This window comes from Miniopterus natalensis, chromosome 12, assembly GCF_054644295.1.
Source record: "Miniopterus natalensis isolate mMinNat1 chromosome 12, mMinNat1.hap1, whole genome shotgun sequence".
Classification (NCBI taxonomy): Eukaryota; Metazoa; Chordata; class Mammalia; order Chiroptera; family Miniopteridae; genus Miniopterus; species Miniopterus natalensis.
Window position 1 is genome coordinate 70976027 of NC_142092.1, and position 17949 is coordinate 70993975.

The 17949-nt window shown below is 57.4% G+C and overlaps 1 protein-coding gene across 1 annotated transcript in view; it reads right to left on the reverse strand.

Moving 5' to 3' along the window:
* CFAP77 (cilia and flagella associated protein 77) overlaps positions 1-17949 on the reverse strand; it is a 92739-nt gene that overhangs the window by 14834 nt on the left and 59956 nt on the right. The window contains exons 4-5 of the mRNA XM_016196678.2: positions 6720-6825; positions 4447-4548 (exon numbers count right to left, since the gene is read on the reverse strand). Of these exons, the coding sequence (XP_016052164.1) occupies positions 4447-4548; positions 6720-6825 (208 nt within the window). The remainder of the gene's footprint in view (positions 1-4446; positions 4549-6719; positions 6826-17949) is intronic.

Below are 17949 nucleotides of genomic sequence, written 5' to 3' on the forward strand. Positions count from 1 at the left end.
AGGAGCTGGGCGCTTGAGCACTGGGACAAGCATGGGGTGGGGAGGTCGAGTCCCCATCCTTTAAAGACATTTAAAAAATAACCTCACTTGTTTTGTCGAAGATCCATGTACTCACTGCAAAAACTCAAACAATGCGGAGAAGAGCATTAGAGAGGGTAAGACTCAGCCTCCACCCCACCCGAGACCCCGGCTGCTGCCACTTGGGGCTCTCCTCCGACGTCTGCCCTCGAGCACACACACCTGCGGTCACTCGCGGCCGCCTCTGTCCGAAACGCTCACACGGCCGGTTCTTTCTGTCAATACGAGGTTGTGACGTGCCAATAGGTACAGACCAAAGTTGTCATTTTCAGTGGCTGTGCAATATTTCACAACACTGCAGGTCCTCTCTCTATATTACTATCATGTACGTGAGCCACTGCCTGGCTGGTGGCATCCGGCCTCCACCGTCCATTGTCGGGACCGCCATAAATATTTGGGGCACTGGCCCTTGTCTCCGGGCCCTTGTCACCGGCGGCCCTTTGTAAAGAGGGGGGAAGCATCTGTTTTTCTTGACTTAGTATTAGGTGGCCGGAGGCTGTGTGCTTCAGACCGAGTCACTTTTGAGAGCAGCAGGCGGGGCTATTAATAATTCCACCTCCCATCAGGCCCAAAGCAGGGCTGAGCTGGGCAGGTGACGTGTGCGGCCCGCCTGGGGGGAGCCCGAGGAGGATTCTGCAAAAGCGCGTGGACAGGTGGGCTGGCCGGAGCCAGGAGCGTGGTGACTGGGTGGTGGGTAAGGCGACCATCCCCGCCTGGGAGCTTGAGTCGCCAAGTAAGGTTGGTCTCTCTCCTCTGTCTGAGGCTGCAAACCCTGGGCACCCTGGGGCTGAAGCTTCTCCAAACCTCCCCGTCTAGCCGTGTACCTGCGCAGTTACCTGTCTGCACGTCTGTCCGTCCAGCGCCCTGAAGCAGCATATGCTGATGCTGAGAACGGGACCTGGCACAGATGTGATCAACACGATTTGTGAATGAGTTAATGAGTGAGTGAGTGAGTGAATGGTCACCAGGACCATCCTCATGGCAGCTGCCATTTATTGGCACCTTAATAGGGCCAGGCCCTCGCTAAACCTTGTGCACGTGTGCTCTCATCAGCCCTCCCAGCAGCCCTGCCAGGGGAACGTCCCTGCCCCGTTTTGTAGAAGAGGAAAGAGGGTCTTGGACAGGTAAGGCCACCTGACAGGTTGGGAGTGACAGGGTTGCCATGTGACCCGGGTCTGGCTGACCCTGGAGTCACGCACGGAGACACAGCACCCCTCTCCCTCTCTGCTGGCCCCTCGCTCGGCCCCGGAGACGCCGGCACGCCTGGTGGAAGGCACGTGAGCCCCCAGCCCAGCCATCCTTCCACTCGGGGGTGGGAGGCCATCAGTCCACACTCGTGCCCCAAATGGGAATCGGAGCTGTTCCCTGACAGTTCACTCTGACTGTGGGGTCTCCCACCTCCAAGAGCCCCCGTGCCCCTCCCACATGGCTCCTTGACCAATGGACGTGGGACCGTGGAACCTTAGGTTGGCAGAGACCCTCAAGAACTAGCCCAGCCCTTCATTTTCAGATGAGGAAACTGAGGCCCAGAGAGGCTCAGAGGCCAGCCCAGATCTCTTAGCTGGCTGGTGGCACAGCATGAATGTCCTGGCAGAAAGGCCACTCGCCAGCTGCTGGCTGACCCCCCTCTGGGCACCGGCCATTCGAGGCAACTGCTGGTGGCAGAGACTGTAGAGAGCCCCGGAGCCGCGCGGCCTAACTGCTGGGATCCTGCGGGCCAGCGAGGAATCCCGGCTCTGAGGGACCCCTCCCCTCCTTCTCCTGGTCCCTCGGGCTCACGGCCCTGTGAGCGCAGCGGCAGGGGCGCCCCCGGGGCCGGCGGGGCCGTGGAAGCCAGCTTGCTCGGCGCGGGTGCCCAGCCCGCGGAGCGGTCCGCGCCTGCCCGCAGCTTTTCCCTGTGAAAGGTGTTTAATTATTTCTGACAGAGTTCAGCGTCGACATCTGTTCGCGAGCGGGAGGTGCATGTGGGTTATCCATCACCGTGACGGGCTCGGCTTTTTTGGATGTGCTTGTTCCTTTCATAATGGGGCCGGGGCGGGGAGGGGCGGGGCGGGGGATCGGCGGCGACAGGCCACGACACGCGGCAGACAAAGATCCTCTTGGATGCTGGGCGCTGGCGCGTTTGGTTTGGAAAGGTGGGTTTAATCAGGTCTGTGAAGGGCTTTTCAGTTTGCCTGTCATTCTGGGCTGTACTTGTCAATCATTCTTTTGTCCACTCCTTCCTTCATTCCTCGGGCACTTACTGACCCCCCCCCCCCGGCTCGGTGCCAGGCACTGTGCTGGGCGCTGGGGACGTGCGGGGGCCTGGCAGGCATGGTCCTGATGGGCTCACATTTTACTGGGGAAGATGGACGGGGAATAGCTAAGGGCCCAGTTAGGTAATTGATTGCAGTCTGGATAAGTGAGGGGAAGGGGGGGAAGGGAGCCGTGCGGTGGGGAGAGGGGACCTGCTGGGGTGGGGCCAGGTGGTGAGGGAAGGAGTCCCCAGGAGGCTTTAGAGGTTTAGAGGAGAGGCTTAGGCAGCCCGGGGCTGAACCCAGGATCCCCTCACACAGGGCAAGGCCTCCCCCTCTCAGCCTCAGTCTCCACGTCAGTAGAATGGGGACATGATGTCTATGGGGACTGATGTCTTGCACAGTGAGAGCTCGATAAACACTCTTGTGGGTGTTATTTCTCGACAGGGAGGGGACTGAGCATCTGCCGGTGGTGGCGGCACTCTGGGGGTCTAAGAGCCTGTGCTGGGCTGTGACACGTGGCTTCCAGAGTCCCACGACCATCCAGATACGACGAGGGCCACCCTGCACCGGGGCCTGCATTCCTGTTCTTCCCTGGTGTCTACGGCACAATGGGCAGGGCCTTCAGCTTGGGCCCTGCAGCCGCAGGAACCTGGGTCCCAGGCCAGCTGCTCCCTCTACGCAAGGCGTAGGGCCCCTTGTGCGACACAGCACACGTAAACGACAGCACAGTGCCCGGCACAGAATCAGAGGCCAGCAGCGCGGGTCGGCGGATGCGGCCCGTTGCAGTGTTTTCTGCCAGCAGGGTGGAGGCTGGGAGAGGCTCGGAGGCTCCGGCACACCGCCTCCTTTGGAGAGGAGCGGGCGCTTTCTTTCCGCGAGCTCCTGCTGTGGGCGGAGCCGCTGTGGGGTGCGGGTGGGAGGGGCCTTGCCCTGGACCCTGGGGAAGACCCCAAGCCCTCCTTTGTCATTGCCCTGGGGCTCAGGCAGATGCTAAGTCAGAGGCGAAGGGGCCGAGGGGCTGGAAAGTCAGAGAGAAAAGGGCAACAGAAGGAGGCTGTGGACAGAAACCGCGAGAGAGAGAAGGGGGGGTCGGTTCGGGGGCCGGACATCGGAGGGACGGCGAGAGCTGAGCCGAGGGGTGCGCGGGGTCAGGGCGGACGCGGCACAGCAGCGCCCCGGCTCCCGGCGCCTCCTGAATGGCGAGTCGTGTTCCGGGCACGGGGGCGGCGGGCTGACGGGCGGCGGGCAAATGGTCACTGACACGTGCTGACAGAGGCCACTGGCGGACATGAGGGGCCGCGTCAAGGGGGCAGCCAGGCTTCCCTGCGAAGCTCGGCAGCTTGTTCGATTGCATTAGGCTCAGGAAGGCACCGGCCCCTTCATTGTCCAAATTGCAGTTTAACTCGACACGGCAGCCCGGCCCGGGCTGCTTTGTGCAGCTGTCTTCCCGGGGCCAGGCGTGTCCCCTGTGGCCCCTAGAGGGGCTCAGTGGGCCAGGGCAGGGCATGAACAGCCCCCCCATCCTAAAGCTGCTGTCCCCGGATCGCCCAGGTTCCCTCCCCTGCACGATGCCCCCAGCTCTCCCGGGAGCCCCTGTGCAGGCTCGGCTGCAGAGCCACCTGGCCGACCCCACTCAGTTCTGAGGTCGGAGATCGCCCTGGGTGTGTGTCACACCCTCACATCAGCCCCCAGGAGACCTTTGCTCCCACCTCCCGAGGATGCCACCCCGCCGGAGGTTTAGTGCTGGTGCCATGAAGCAGTCTTTCGTCCCCAAGTCCCCAGGGCAGGGTGTGGTGCTTCGATGGCCCCATCAGTAGACGGGGTTTGACCCAGACAGTGTCCACCCCTGAGGACAGACAGCCAGGCTCCAGTAGTTAGACGGATCCTTAGCAGCGTTTGCTGTGTCCTGTCTGTGACACGGGGACAGAGCCAGCAGCAGCGGCCCCTTCAGGGAGTGTGAAAGGTCGTGACCTGGGCCTCAGCATGGGCACTTAGGAAGCTGAAAACTGATAGCCACCGCTGCTGTTGTGCCCCTGGATGGTTAGAAGCCCACAGAGCCCGGCTGTCTGGAGGACTGGTAAGGACCACACTGGGCGGCCCTGGCAGGGAGGGGCAGGGGGAGGGGACTGACCTTCTGGAAGTGAGGCATTTGCCAGAGCGAGTCCAGCTTCACAGGCGGCTTGTACTTCCTCAGCTGGCTGCTCCGCGTCTCATAAAGCTTCCCCAGGGTCACCTGCAGGCCCGAGAAATGCAAAGCAGGCTGCTCACCTGGCTGCTCGCCTGACTACCTGGAGAAACCCGAGCTGCGGAGAGAGCGCTCGAGGGCAGAGGGCTGGGATTCCTGGTGCTGCAGACCCGTGGGTCCCTTTCCTCCCGCACCCAGCCCTTCTCCGAGTTGGGCTTCAGGGTGCCTGCCCCATGGCTCTGGCCCTGCCACAGCGCAGTGGACGTGGAGGGGGGACCACAGGATGCTGCGAGCATGTGGTTCCAGGTTCTGGCATGCAGCCGCTTCAAGGGCAGGGACCGTGTCCCAGGCATTCTTGTCATGACCCCGGCAGCTAGCACAGCCCTGGCGGTTAGCAGGGACTCCACTGCGTTTGAATGGAGGGTGCATGATTCACGGGATTGCTGGCATCCCTCTGAGCAGGTCCTCCCTGGGGCCGCTCTAGGAAGTCACTTGCATTAGCTAATTAAGGGAGGATCGTCTCTGGAGTCTGAAGGTGGGTCGTGGGAGGCTCTGGATCTGGTAGATTTGTGACATTCTGAGTTGCTGTAAGTAGCTGCTAATTAAAAAACACGACTCTCGATTGGGGCTATAAAGCAGCTTGTGGTGGCGAAGCTCCCTCTGAAACTGGTCGTTACCACAGCAAGTTGACTCCTCCTTGAGCCATTAACCAATAAACTAGTCATAGGCTGCTTTTAAAACGTTATTACCATGCTCTGCTCCGTAATGAACTGGAGTCTTGGATTCTACTGACTGTTGGGAACAGCTGGGAGGGGCCCTGGCTCCCTGCCCTCTGGGGGCTTGGGGACAGCTGGGGTCCCCTGTGCCTCAGTGACTCTCCTGTCCTGTCCCGAGGGCACCAGGATCCCGGGGAGGACTCCTCCACTCCCCAGGTTGGCCCTAGGACATCATGGGTGCTGTCACTGAGCCCTGAGCTTGCCTGTGATCGGCAGAAGTGGGACCTTAATCTCTCTGAGCCTCAGTTTCCCCATCTGAAAATGAAGCAAACTGAGATGATCTGATGAGATCCTAGCCTCATAGGGTGCTCAGGAGGACAAGCGGGAAGACGGGGTACATGCCTAGGCCCCTTCTCAGCAGGGAGTGTGGCAGAGGGACAACAAGGGTTGAGGTTGTTGTAACAACCAGAGACACCAGCGTCATGCTTCTGGGGAAGTCTACAAAACGCTCCATGGACCCAAAGCAGCTCTGATTCTGAGATGGTCGGTGGGGATCTCCTGCCACTGATGCCATTAGAATTGGCAGGGTCTGGACATGGCCTGTCCCCGGCTCCACGTCCCCTGGGTGGGCATCTCCTCTCTGAGCTTGATTTCTGTGCCTGGGGAGCAGGGGTCACACATGCCTCCCGGGCTCCTGTGAAGCGTCAATGAGGGGATTCTGTGATGTACGTGAAGCGTTCAGCAGGGGTCCGAGTCATTAGTTTGAAACGAGATGCACTCCTAAAGTTTAATAAAGGTGTTCCCTGTCGCACCTCCCCAGAGGTGGGTGTTCTCAGTTCCCTTTGCCTTCTTAGCCTTTCCTTTGTAGCTAGCATGGGGCGCTTTTCTGTGCAGGCCAGGTCAGCTGAGTTTTTGTTTTTTAAAAAATATATATTGATTTCAGAGAGAGGAAGGGAGAGGGGGAGGGAGAGAGACAGAAACATCAATGATGAGAGAGTCATTGATCGGCTGCCTCCGGCACGCCCCCTGCTGGGGGTCGAGCCCGCAACCCAGGCCTGTGCCCTGACCCGGAATCGAACCGCAATCTCCTGGATCCTAAGTCGATGCTCAACTGCTGAGCCACGCGTGGCCAGGCAGGTCAGCTGAGTTTAAAATCTGATTTCCAGATGTGTGAGGTCATGGGGAGGTTTGGTGGGAGGGTCCTCGGGTAGGGGTCAGGAACCGGGCTCGAATCCTGCCTCAGAGGCACACGGGGCCAGTGCATCGGGACCCCGCAGAATCTTCCACTCTTGGGGCTTAAGTAGCGGTTGAATCTCATCATTGCCAAGACCCTCTCTGGCTCTAACTTTCTAAGGTGCCTGGTCAGCACAGTAACAGGCAGCCTGACTCCCAGCCACCCCGGGGACAAATGTGCGCAGGGCTCAGTCTCAGAGCTTTGCGGGGCCAGCCCTTCCTGCCCTGCCACCCGGCCACGCAGCCACTTGGGAGCGAGGCTGCCCTTACCTTGTGCTTTTTCTCCAGTTTGATGGCTTTCTGGGCGGCCTTTTGCTCCTGAATCCATAGCTGCTGGTACCGGTGCTGCAGCAGGTCGAACAAGGGGGTGGATGGCCTGCGGGGAGGAAGTCCAGGCGGCCGTGAGGTCTTGGAAGGGCCGGGGCACCCTCCCTCAGGCCACCCGCCCCCCTGTCCAGGCTGCAGGGCAAGTCCCTCTCCCCAAGGCTGCGAGAGGCTCTCTTCAGCCTTCAAAAGCTGAGGAAGGAGTGGATGCCATGCACTAGTCATTCAGCAAACCTTGGTTGCACACCAGCCGAGTGCTGGGTCTGAGAGCGTGACAAAGACGGTCCCCTTCACTGAGTCTGAGATGGGCTCCTTGGAACCCTCTCTTTGACTAGGCCTTGTCCTTGGGCTCCATTCTTGGCCCCCTGAAGCCAGTCTTAGCAAAGAACCCGCGAAGCCAGTCCCCAACCCCTGCCTTCACTGAGGACCCTCTAAGTCAGTTTAGCAAGACTGCCCCCACCCTTGACGGCTCCTCTTAGTAACTGTCCATCCACTGACCCCTGAACTCTGCTCCTGGAACCTTGTGAATATGACTTTATTTGGAAAAAAGGGCTTTTGCAGATAGAGTCAAGTTAAAAATCTCAAGATGGGGTAAGTAATCATGTACATGCCTTTAGGATAGGCCTTAAATCCAATGCCTGGGGTCCTTATAAGAGATGCACAGAAGAGAGACACAGGGAAGGCATGCGAGGACGCAGGCAGAGATAGGGGTGGCTCTGTCACCAGCCGAGGAGCGCCTGGGGGCCCAGAAGCCAGAAGGAAAGAGCCAGGAAAAGATCCTCTCCTGGAACTCCAGGGGGAGGTCGGCCCTGCCGACACTTTGGTTTTAAACTTCTAGTCTCCAGAACTGAAAGAGAATATATTTCCGTTATTTTAAGCCACCAAGTTTGTGGCAGTTTGTTTGGCAGCCCCAGGACACGGAAACACAGGGGTTCCTCAGCACAGACTTTGGGAAACACCAACAGAAACGGCTGTGCGGCTGGGGGTGCTCAGAGCGGGCCCTTTGCTGGGAAACCGCAGAGCCCCTCACAGCCCGAGGAGCCCCAGGGCAGGGGGTTGCACGCTCTCCTTTGTGACCGACCCCTGGGGACCTTGTCAGAGGCGTGCTCCTAGTGGGTGGGTCTGGAGGTGCCTGGCTCAGGACCCCCACTCGGAGATCACAGCCCGACGCCCTGAGCCCCCCGAAGTCCCTGAAGGTGCAGACAGCCTTCTGAGCGGGTGGGCACAGGCATTTGTCTGGGGGGAGGACCCACGGCTTGTCACGTTTTCAGAGGTGAGGTGCGTGTGCCCCCCGGAAGGTTGGGAGCCTCTGATCATAGCCCGTGACCTTGCTTCACAGACAGGGAGCGAGGAAGTAGAGGCACCGAGAAGAGAAGCCACCCCCAGATCGTGCAGCTGGGACCTGAGAGCGAGGCCTCGAGCCTGGGGCTTTGCACGGTGGTCCTCAAAGTCTTTGAAATCACTGTCAACACTTAAAAATCGGGGAGTTTCCCGGCGCGGACCTCCCAGGGACTGGCTGACCCCGGCTCTGTGTGAATGGGGGTCCAGCGGCTTTGAAACACCACCTGCTCAGAGGTCTCTTCCCAAAGCCTCCCGCACACATCCACAAACAGGGCTCTTTGTTTTCCTGTCCCTTTACCCCTGTGGCGACTTTTATTACTTAATTATTACACACCCCATGCTCCTGAGCCGCCTAATTTATGGCCATGCTTTCTGATGACACGGGATGCGTAATCTGGCAACATCTACCCCAAGAGGCCTTCGCGGCGGAGAAGCTGCCTTCCCACAGCCCCTGCAGCGACCTCCCGCCGCAGCGACGGCCGGCTGGCCTGACCCGGCCCGCCTGGTGCGAGGATGAGCTCAAAATGGACCCTAGGTTTAAATGTAAACTAAGGAACTTTTAAAGAAAATGAAGGCGAGAATCTTTGGGCCCCAGGGGTAGGGTAGGTGACAGGTTCTTAGATTTGACCCCAAAAGCATGACCTGCAAGTGGAAAAAAAAATAGATAAATTGAACTTTCCCAAAATGCAGAACTTTCGCTCTGTGAAAGATCCTCTTGAGAGTGAAAGACCAACCACGGCCTGGGAGAAGATATTTGCAAACCACGTATCTGGCAAAAGACTATGGAGAATCTGTAACGAACCCTCAAAACGCAGCAGAAACAAGCCAACGATCCAGTTAGAAAATGGGAGACATTTTACCGAAGAGGATGTGCGGATGGAAAATAAGTGCGTGAAAAACCGCCGGCATCCCTGGCCGCTAGAGAAATGCAGGGCAAGCCCACGGTGACATGTCCCTGCACACCTGTTAGTACGGCCGAAATAAGGAACAGGGACAACGCGACACGCTGGCGACGAAGCCGAGAAACGAGCCCTGGCGCACGTTGCCGGCGGGAAGGTAAAGGGAACAGCCGCTCGGAGGGCGGTTTGCGGGCGTCCCGCGCGGGCCCGGCCACTGCTTCTTGCGGGGAATGGGGACTGTGTCCGCACAAAAGCCGGTGACAGATGGTCGTGGAGGCTTATGTGTCATCGCCCCAAACTGGGGACGACCAAGCCTCCCTCAGCGGGCGGGTGGCTGGAAAGGCCTCGGTCACCCGTGCTCCGGGGGACGCAGCCGGAGGAAGCGAACCGCTCGGACCGGGCCGGGTGCTGGGCGAGAGGGGCCAGGCTCTGAGGTCACACGCACAGTTCCATGCTCGTGACGTTTGGACATTTCCAGGGACCAGGCCGTGGTGGGGAGAGGGGCCACCAGGGGAAGCGAGAGGGAGACCTTTGAGGCGACAGGACGGTTCCGCGCGGCGATGGTGTTACGCGGACCTGCGCTTGCGATGAAATGCGCGGTGCCCAGCGCGGGACGGGCGCAGGCGGGCGGGGAGCTCTGCTGCGCGGCGCCCATGCCCGTTTCTCAGGTCCACAGTTCTGCAAGGGCTTATCACGGGGCACGGGTGAGGCGCGCTCGGGCGCTCTGTTCTGCTTTGTAATTCTCTGCGAATCGGAATTTCTTTCAAAGGAAGATATTTTTATTTATTTTTTTAAAAATTATTTATTTTTTAATCCTCGGCTGAGGATGTTTTCCCCATTGCTTTTCAGAGAGAGAGTGGGAGTGGAGAGGGAGAGAAGGAGAGAGAGAGAAACATTGATGAGAGAGACCCACGATCGGTTGCCTCCCAGACGAGCCCCGACCAGGGCTGGGGATGGAGCCTGCAACTGAGGTGCAGGCCCTTGGCCGGAGCTGAACCCAGGACGCTTCGGTCTGGGGGCGACACTATCTACCGAGCCAGACCCGCCAGGGCAGGAAGAGTTTTAAATGCAATCAAGTATGCCAGAGGAGACCGAGAAAGCTTCCTGCTTTGTAGAAAAATATTTAAATTACTGTCATACAAAGAGGTAATCAGAGAGTATGGAGTCAAAAAATGTAGGGGAAAAATGAATACAGGGTATTTTTTTCAAGTGTTATTTTTCTGGACTTTGTGGTTTGCGGTATTTGTCTGCTTACTTAAAATTTTATTTTTTTCTGATTTTCCCCCTCATTCTAATGAAGTATTCAGTTTGACACCTAAACTTGCGTTCATGATTTTGAATTTTTTTTTCTTAAAGAGAGCCCCAGACTTGAACGGGCTCCACAAGACCCGAGGCTGCCCGCGAGTGCAGGTGAGATTTTTCTTTTAATTATAAGGGAACATTATGTATAACTTTATGCTAATAAATGTGAAAAACCAAAACAAAACGGGCGATTTGTCTGGGAAGATATGAAAGACTCGAGATGGCTGAAGAGCATATTCAATGCTACCAGAGCCACGGGCACCGGGCCCGGGCGCGTCTACACACGGGCTCCCCCGACCTTACTGTGGACAGGATTCCAGGGTTTTCCAGAGCTTTTTGCCAAAAGCTTCCCGAATCTTTAATGGTCCCCAACCAGGAGAGGAGAGTGTGTATCTATTGGTCAGTCTCGCTTACGGGAGCAAACGGCCGAATACTAACTGACTATTACAGATCAAGTCCGGCTGTGCGTTGTGTTGACTACTGAAGGTCCTGTTGTGACGTCCCTGCCCATCCTGAGCTGGGGGGGAGGGAGGGGGGACAGGAGGAGTGACCGAGAACAGCCCACTCCCTGCCCCTTCCCGCTGAGCTCGGGGGGTGGGGGGGAACTTTCCTCCCGATGAAGCTGGGAGTTTTGACTGTTACGCTGGACTGGATGTACTAACTAGTGCGCCGAGACAGTCTTTTGTCACTGGAAGGGGCCAGAAACAGCGTGGAGGCCTGAGACTTCCCCTGGGAAAGGGCCGGGAAGAAGCTGGCCCCCAGAGCAGGTTTGAACAGGGCAAGGACACACGGGTCCTCAGGTTCCCCTGCAGCTCCCAGGTTCACAGCGCTGGTCACAGTCGTGAAAGCCATGGTGCGTCTCTGTTAGAAAATACTATATAGCTGCCAGAAAGAGTGCAGTGGTCACACGGGTAACGGCCCAGAAAGGTCTCTGAGACGAGTCAAGTGTAAAAAACCAGGTTGGGAGGGAAAGAGCCAGGCTCGTGCAGGTGCATCCACGCAGGTGTAAACCCACGGAAAGGGACTGGAAGGAAGCCGGCCAACGATGATCCTGTGGGGGGACAGGTCTGGTGGGAGGGGCGAGGGGGCCCTTCCCCTTCCAGTCCACTTACTGGTTTTATATGACACTTTTTCAATTAATAAAGCCAAAAGGAAGGAAGGAAAGGAGGGAGGAAGGAAGAAAGGAAAGAAAGAAACCTAAGTCTGAAAAGTCAGGGGACTTGCCTGGGGCCACACGGTAAGGATGGTGTAATGGGTCCGGGTCCCCAGATTCAGTGTCACGACTGGAGCCCACCCAGTGCCCCACCCCCACCATGCACAGCCTGGAGGACATCAGACCAGAGCCCTCCCTTTGCTCCACAAGCAGCCCGGGAGGGAGGGTGGCAGGCCGTCTGGGCCCGAGGAGGCCCTTGGCTGGCGCCCAGCCCTGCCCGTCCGCCTTGGGGAGTTTAGCATTTCCCGTGTACTTGACTTCTCCGGATGCATCTTTAGGAACCATTTTTTCTTGTTTTCTTCCGCAACTACTTTTTGCTGCTGCCTTAAAACATGTTCAGTTTTTAAAAAGGTAAATGTAGTTCTTTACAATAAAGGCAGGCATTTTTTCCCACCCCAAAATGAATGATTTTTGCCACAGGCTGAAAGCCCCTGTGGTCTCGGATGCAGCTGTTCTCTGCAGCTTTGTTTAAAGGAGCTGGAGGGGGTTCACACAGAGGATCTTAATTATTTATCCTCACTAAATGAGGTGGGAAAGGTGCGGTGGGGAAGCTGGAGCCCAGAGAGGTCAAATGGCTGGCCCAGGGTCACACAGCACACTCCAGTAGCAAAGCCTGGACTCCCAAACCCTCGGGCTACAGTGTCTGCAGCCAAGAGAATGTGCGACTGATTTCTGCAAAGACTGAAGGGGACAGCGAGCGGGCCGACTGCAGATAGAGGCCAAACCCACCCAGGAGGCCTGGCCACGCTCATGTAGGACCCTGGGCCTTCCCAGACCCTTGCTCTCTGCACTCTGGGGTCACAGGGCATGCGGCAGCCGTAACTATAATCGTCACAGCTCAGGCTTCCTGCCTGCTTCCCCTAGAGACAGATATTAATATACCCATTTCACAGATCAGAAATCTGAGGCCCAGCCAGGCGTGGCTCAGCAGTTGAGCATCGACCTGGGATACAGGAGAACCCGGTTTGATTCCCGGTCAGGGCACATGTCCAGGCTACCAGCTTGATCCCCAGTGGGGGGCGTGTAGGAGGCAGCCTGTCCATGACTCTCATCATTGATGTTTCCCTCTCTCTCTCTCTCTCCCTCTCCCTTCCTCTCTCTGAAATCAATAAAGACATATTTTAAAAAGAAAAAAAGAAATCTGAGGCCCGGAGAAGTCCAGTGACTCACCCAAGACGGCACAGCCAGTGAGTGCCATGTTGCATTTTCATGGGGAGCCATGGTGGTGAAGGCTGAGCGCCCGCGTAGGGACGGCCATCGGAGCCCAGAGGAGAGAACGGTTCGTTGAGCAAGGGCCTGGGGCGAGGAAAGTCCTCTCTCCGCCTTTTGAAGGGTCCTTGGGGCTGAACAGAAGACGGCCAGGAGGGGAAGTGAGCCAAGGGGCCTCTAGACAGAGGGGTCAGCGCGAACGCAGACGGCACCGGGCCGGGCGGCCTCCTGCCCTGTGCCCGGCAGGGGCAGTTGGGCTGTCCTGTCCTGCAGCTGGCTCCTCTGGACTTCTCGGCAGTGTCCCCTCTACACAGAGGAGCCCCTGCGTCCTGACGCCCTGCTGTCCCGTCCTGGGGGTCTCCGGCTCTCGCGCTCAGGGTTTCCTCTCTTTCTGAGCACCCCCCTCGGGCACAGCGAGGATCTCGCTGAGGACTTCGACAAATCGTGTGCTGATAACCTGGCAGGAAGGGCTTGGGAAAGTTCCCGCCGGCCTGACATGCCCGCTAACAACAAAACCGTGTCAGAGCTCGGCCCGGAGCCGGGGCTACGGCGAGGCGAGAGCCGCCGGCTCGGGGCGGGCCTGCGAGAAACTTCAAATTAGTTCAACCAAGTCCATCCCGCTGCCTGGCGATTGATACCCCAGACCAGGGGTTGATCGGGATGAAGGGCCGGGCGGGCGCGGGGGGTGGAAGCGATCATTTGCAAACATTAGGCTGACACTTTGCGCGCGTGGGGTGAGGGCTGACAGCTCTGATTTGCCCGCGCGGCTCCTCTCCGCCGGGGAGCGCGCTGCGGATTAGAGGGGCCCCTTTCATGGCAGCCGGCCCGGCTCCGCTGCTCATTAAAACTTCGCGGAGCCGCAGAAGTTGGCGGAGGAGAGGACGCGGCAGGAACCTTCTGAGGGGCTCAGGTACACACTGGTTGAAAGGTGTTTGAGGAGGCAGCCTTGGGTCTGACAAACCGGATTTTAGTCTGGCTCTCCGTTCACAGCGGGCTGAAATAATTGGTCATCAGTGACTACTAATTCGGTTTAGTAGCCAGAGGCAATTTTTTTCTTCCCGGAAAATCAATGACAGCACGGAGGCCTGTTCAACGTGATTCCACTCCAGACGGGCCCCGACTTGACGCTTGATGCTTCCTCCAGTGGAGACAGCTATTTTGTTAAAATGAAATTAAAATCCATCTCTAATACGCCAGCAGTCCCAGAGGGTGGGAGAGGCCGGGTGCCCGCGCGGCCCCGGCTGGCAGAGTGGACAGCGGCCTCCGGGCCGGCCGCCCGCGGCTCCCGGCTGGCGACGTTCACACGCGGAGCCACTGGCTTTGGAGGGGGCTGGAGGGCTGGGCCTCTCAACCAAAACTGAACCCGCGTCGGACACCCAACCGTGGCACCATCTAAGGAGACCCACCCCTCTGCCATCCTCTGGAGGGGTCCCTTCTCCGGCTGTGGCCTGGGGAGGGTGCCCTTGTGTTCGCGGATGGCACCCAGAGGTGCCCTTCAGGACCGGGCTGCCTCCCCTTTGCTTTCTAAGTGGGCTGGCCTGACCGCCAAGTGACTTCAACGGCCATCTACTGAGCACTCCGCCTGTGCCTGACGCCACCCAGCTGTTCTTTCTAACGTGCAACTCTGACTGATGATCCCCACGCGGTACCAAAGCCACTGTTAAATCATTGTTTTGCTTTTTCGCATTGAAATTTTAATTGCGACCGTGGCAGCTTTCACATGCAGTTGTAAGAAATAAAACGGAGGTCCCCTGACCCCACCCATGGTAACATTCAGCTTCCCCCCATGGTAACATCTTGTGAAGCTAAGGGACAAAACTGCATCCAGGATATTGACATTGAGACAATCCCCCGTCTTATTCAGACATCCCCAATCTTACTCTACTAATTTGTGTGTGTGTGTGTGTATTTCTTTTTTGTTTTTGTTTTTTAAATATATCTTTATTGATTTCAGAGAGAGGAAAGGAGGGGGAGAGAGAGAGACAGAAACATCAATGATGAGCGAGTCATTGATCGGCTGCCTAGCCCGCAACCGGGGCATGTGCCCCGACCGGGAATCGAACCCCGATCGCCTGGATCCTAGGTCGACGCTCAACCACTGAGCCACACCCGGCCAGGCATGTGTGTGTATTTCTATGTGATCTCATCACATGTGTAGTTCGAGTACCCAGCACCATCGCAAGACACGGAATAGTCCGTCACCACAGCATCCTCCCGGCCACCCCGCCCGCTCTAACCATACCCACCGCCCTCCCACTGCGAGCAGGTGCCAGGGACCCATTACAGGAACCCTGCTAGACAGGAACTGTTGCTATGACACCCTCATTTTGTTGGTAAAGAACCACTGACAGTCCCATTGACATCGAACTATTGATAAAGAGTTAACAAGATGGAGTGACGTGCTCTGCATCCATATCTGCACTGACAGGGCTGCAAACAGCAGCTCTGGGGCATGGCCGGCCTGCACACACGCTTAGTTTGACCTGTAGCATTCTAAAAACTCGTGCTAGCAATGTTTGTTTGTTTTTAAACAGAATGCACATAAAAGTCCAAATATCTGGCTTCCCTCCATGAGGCATTAGATGGCCTGGTGACACAGGGCCCACATTCGCACATGCCCATAGCTGGCTGGAGCTACCCCCTTAGACCAGGCAGGTGCTCAAGTTGGACACAGTCCCCACCAATCCCTATTGCCTCACACAGGGCTGGTTTCACCCTTTGACCTGCCAGGCCCCTTGCAGGCATGTGAAATTATAGCCCCGGTTCTATGCCTCTTAAATCACAAAAATACTTGGTGTCTCTCCTTCTTTCCAAGGGTTCAAAGGACTCTACTGATGAGCTCACACCATTTATTCTGGCCTAGGAGGTAGTATTAATACCACTTACAGATGGAGAAATGGAGGCCCATGGAGACGGACATGGTGTGCTCACAGTCTCTCAGTACAGGAGCGGGGTAACACTATGTCGAATCTGGAGACTTTGGGCTTCAAGGCCAGTTTCCCCCCTCCCACTGCCTTCATCTGTGCCCCTCCAGAAAGAGGGGGGCTGGAGGGTCGGAGGCACAGCGAGCGATGGGAGGAGAGAGAAACTCCCTTCAAGGGTGAAGGGTGACGAGGCCTGAAGGGGAAGCCAGGGCCCAGGAGGCATGTGCCTGGGCCCCGAGACACTCTTAGTGGCCCATGAAAAAATTAAAATTTTTTTTTTTAAATCAGAAGAAAAAAAAATAATCCAGCCTGGATTACAGTCATCTTTATACAAGCACAGCCAAAAGATATTTTTAATTTTTTTTTTTTTTTAACAGAGGAAGGGACTCATGAAGACAAGTGTGCCCAGGGCTCATGGAGTCTGGTTGCAGCCAACTGCCCAGGAGCTGAAACACACAGGGGCTTGGCCAGACTCGGAAGTTGCATTTTAATACCCCTTTCTCCCCCCATTATGCGAAGCCAGAGACTCTCACCCTTGAGGGTGAATGAGAACCACCCAGAGAGCTTATTAGCAGTAGAGGTGCCTGGGCACCACCCTCAGACATCCCGACTCACCGGGCCTCTGAGGGGCCCAGGCGTCTGCATTTTACCAAGGGTACCACCCCCACCCCCACGTGGTCCCTGGCACCCCTGGAGGGTGACAGCACTGAGCCTTTCTTATGGAGGACCCTCCAACCCTGCAGCCACCATCACCTGGTCTGGGGTGGGCTGGCCGACAACTTCTGGCCCCAAGGGAGGGCTGTAGCCCCTTCATTCCCCCTCAGTCCCCCCCTTTTCTTAATTGTCCCTCCTTGGCCCGAGGGCCTGTCTTTTCTAACTAGTCAGGAGGAAGGGGTGGTAATTGAGGCAGCCTCTCTCCCTGGCAGGACTCTTAGAGCTAATTAGAGAGGAGGGCCTCTGGGCTCCTGGTTAGTTTTTAATTGTTTGTGGATCCAACATAAAAGCTAATGACAGAGGAGGGAGGCTTGGTGAGCAGTGCACTCCTGACTTCTAAATTTGTGTGAGGTCATTTGCAATTTGTTATCATTTTTCACAAGGGTGGATTCAATTAGCAGTCCCCGCACCGGCACCTGCCCGGGGTGGGCGAGGGATGGGCGAGGGATGGGCGGCCAGCTGGGCGGCTTTCAGGGAGCTCCTCGCAGCCTGGAGTGCCTGCCCCGAACCCGGGAGCCTGGGGGCTCCCCTTGTGCACCCCACCCCGTCCCGGCAGGGCCGGCTATGGCCTGAGCCCCTCTGCAGAGGGAAGGCTTGATGGAGCCAAATGGACATCTCTGGGAACGAATGGCCTCTAGGCCGCTCAGGAACCTACTGCGCCCGGGACCCTGGCACCCGGGGAAAGGGCGAGTAGCAGATCGGCCATCCCTGCGGGCAGGTGCCAGGCATCCAGGCAAGAAGCGGAGCACCTCCAGAAGCCGCCGAGGGCCCGCTTCAGCCCGGCAGCTCCGCTGTGGCTGTTGACCCCGGGGGACCCTGCACACCTGGGGAGGTCATGGGGCAAAGGGGAAGCACCGTACCCCAGCAACGGGAGATGTGACACCCACGGTGGGAGATGCGACGGCCTGCCAGGGTGACATTTGCAAACGGGGGTAGTGAAAAAACCAAGTTGCCAGCCCTGGGCTGTTTGCTCAGTGGTTAGAGCATCCGCCCATGGACCCAAGGGTTGCGGGTTCGATTCCCAGTCAAGGGCACGTTGTACCTCGGTTGCAGGTTTCCAGGTCAGGGCGTGTGTGGGAGCCAACCAATGGGTGTGTCTCCCTCTCTCTCCCCTCCCTCTCCCCTCCCCTCCACTCCCTCTAAGGAAATCAATGGAAAAATATCCTCAGGTAAGAATTTTTTAAAAAAAAGCAAGTCGCCACGCAAAGTGATTTATACGGGTATGAAACCACACTAAATAATAGACATTATTTAAGGACACGTCACGCAGGGGCTGGCAAGGATGTGAAGACCCGGGAACCTGGATGGGAAGCATGGCTGTTCCCACCTCGGGATGGGCCCCAGGAGCAGAGGGAAGGGCGCGGGGCTGGGGGGGGAGGGGCTTCAGGCTGTGTTTGTTATATTTTATCTCTTTAATAATTTTACAGAAAAGGATCTGAAGCAAACCCGAGTGGTGGGTTCAGGGAGCTCGTTACGGAGCTTCTGGGCCTGAAACACAGAAGAGAGGATCGCAACACTGCTCCTGGGGAAAGCGCTCACACCCGTCAGCCCCTCGCCGATCACCACGCAACTGG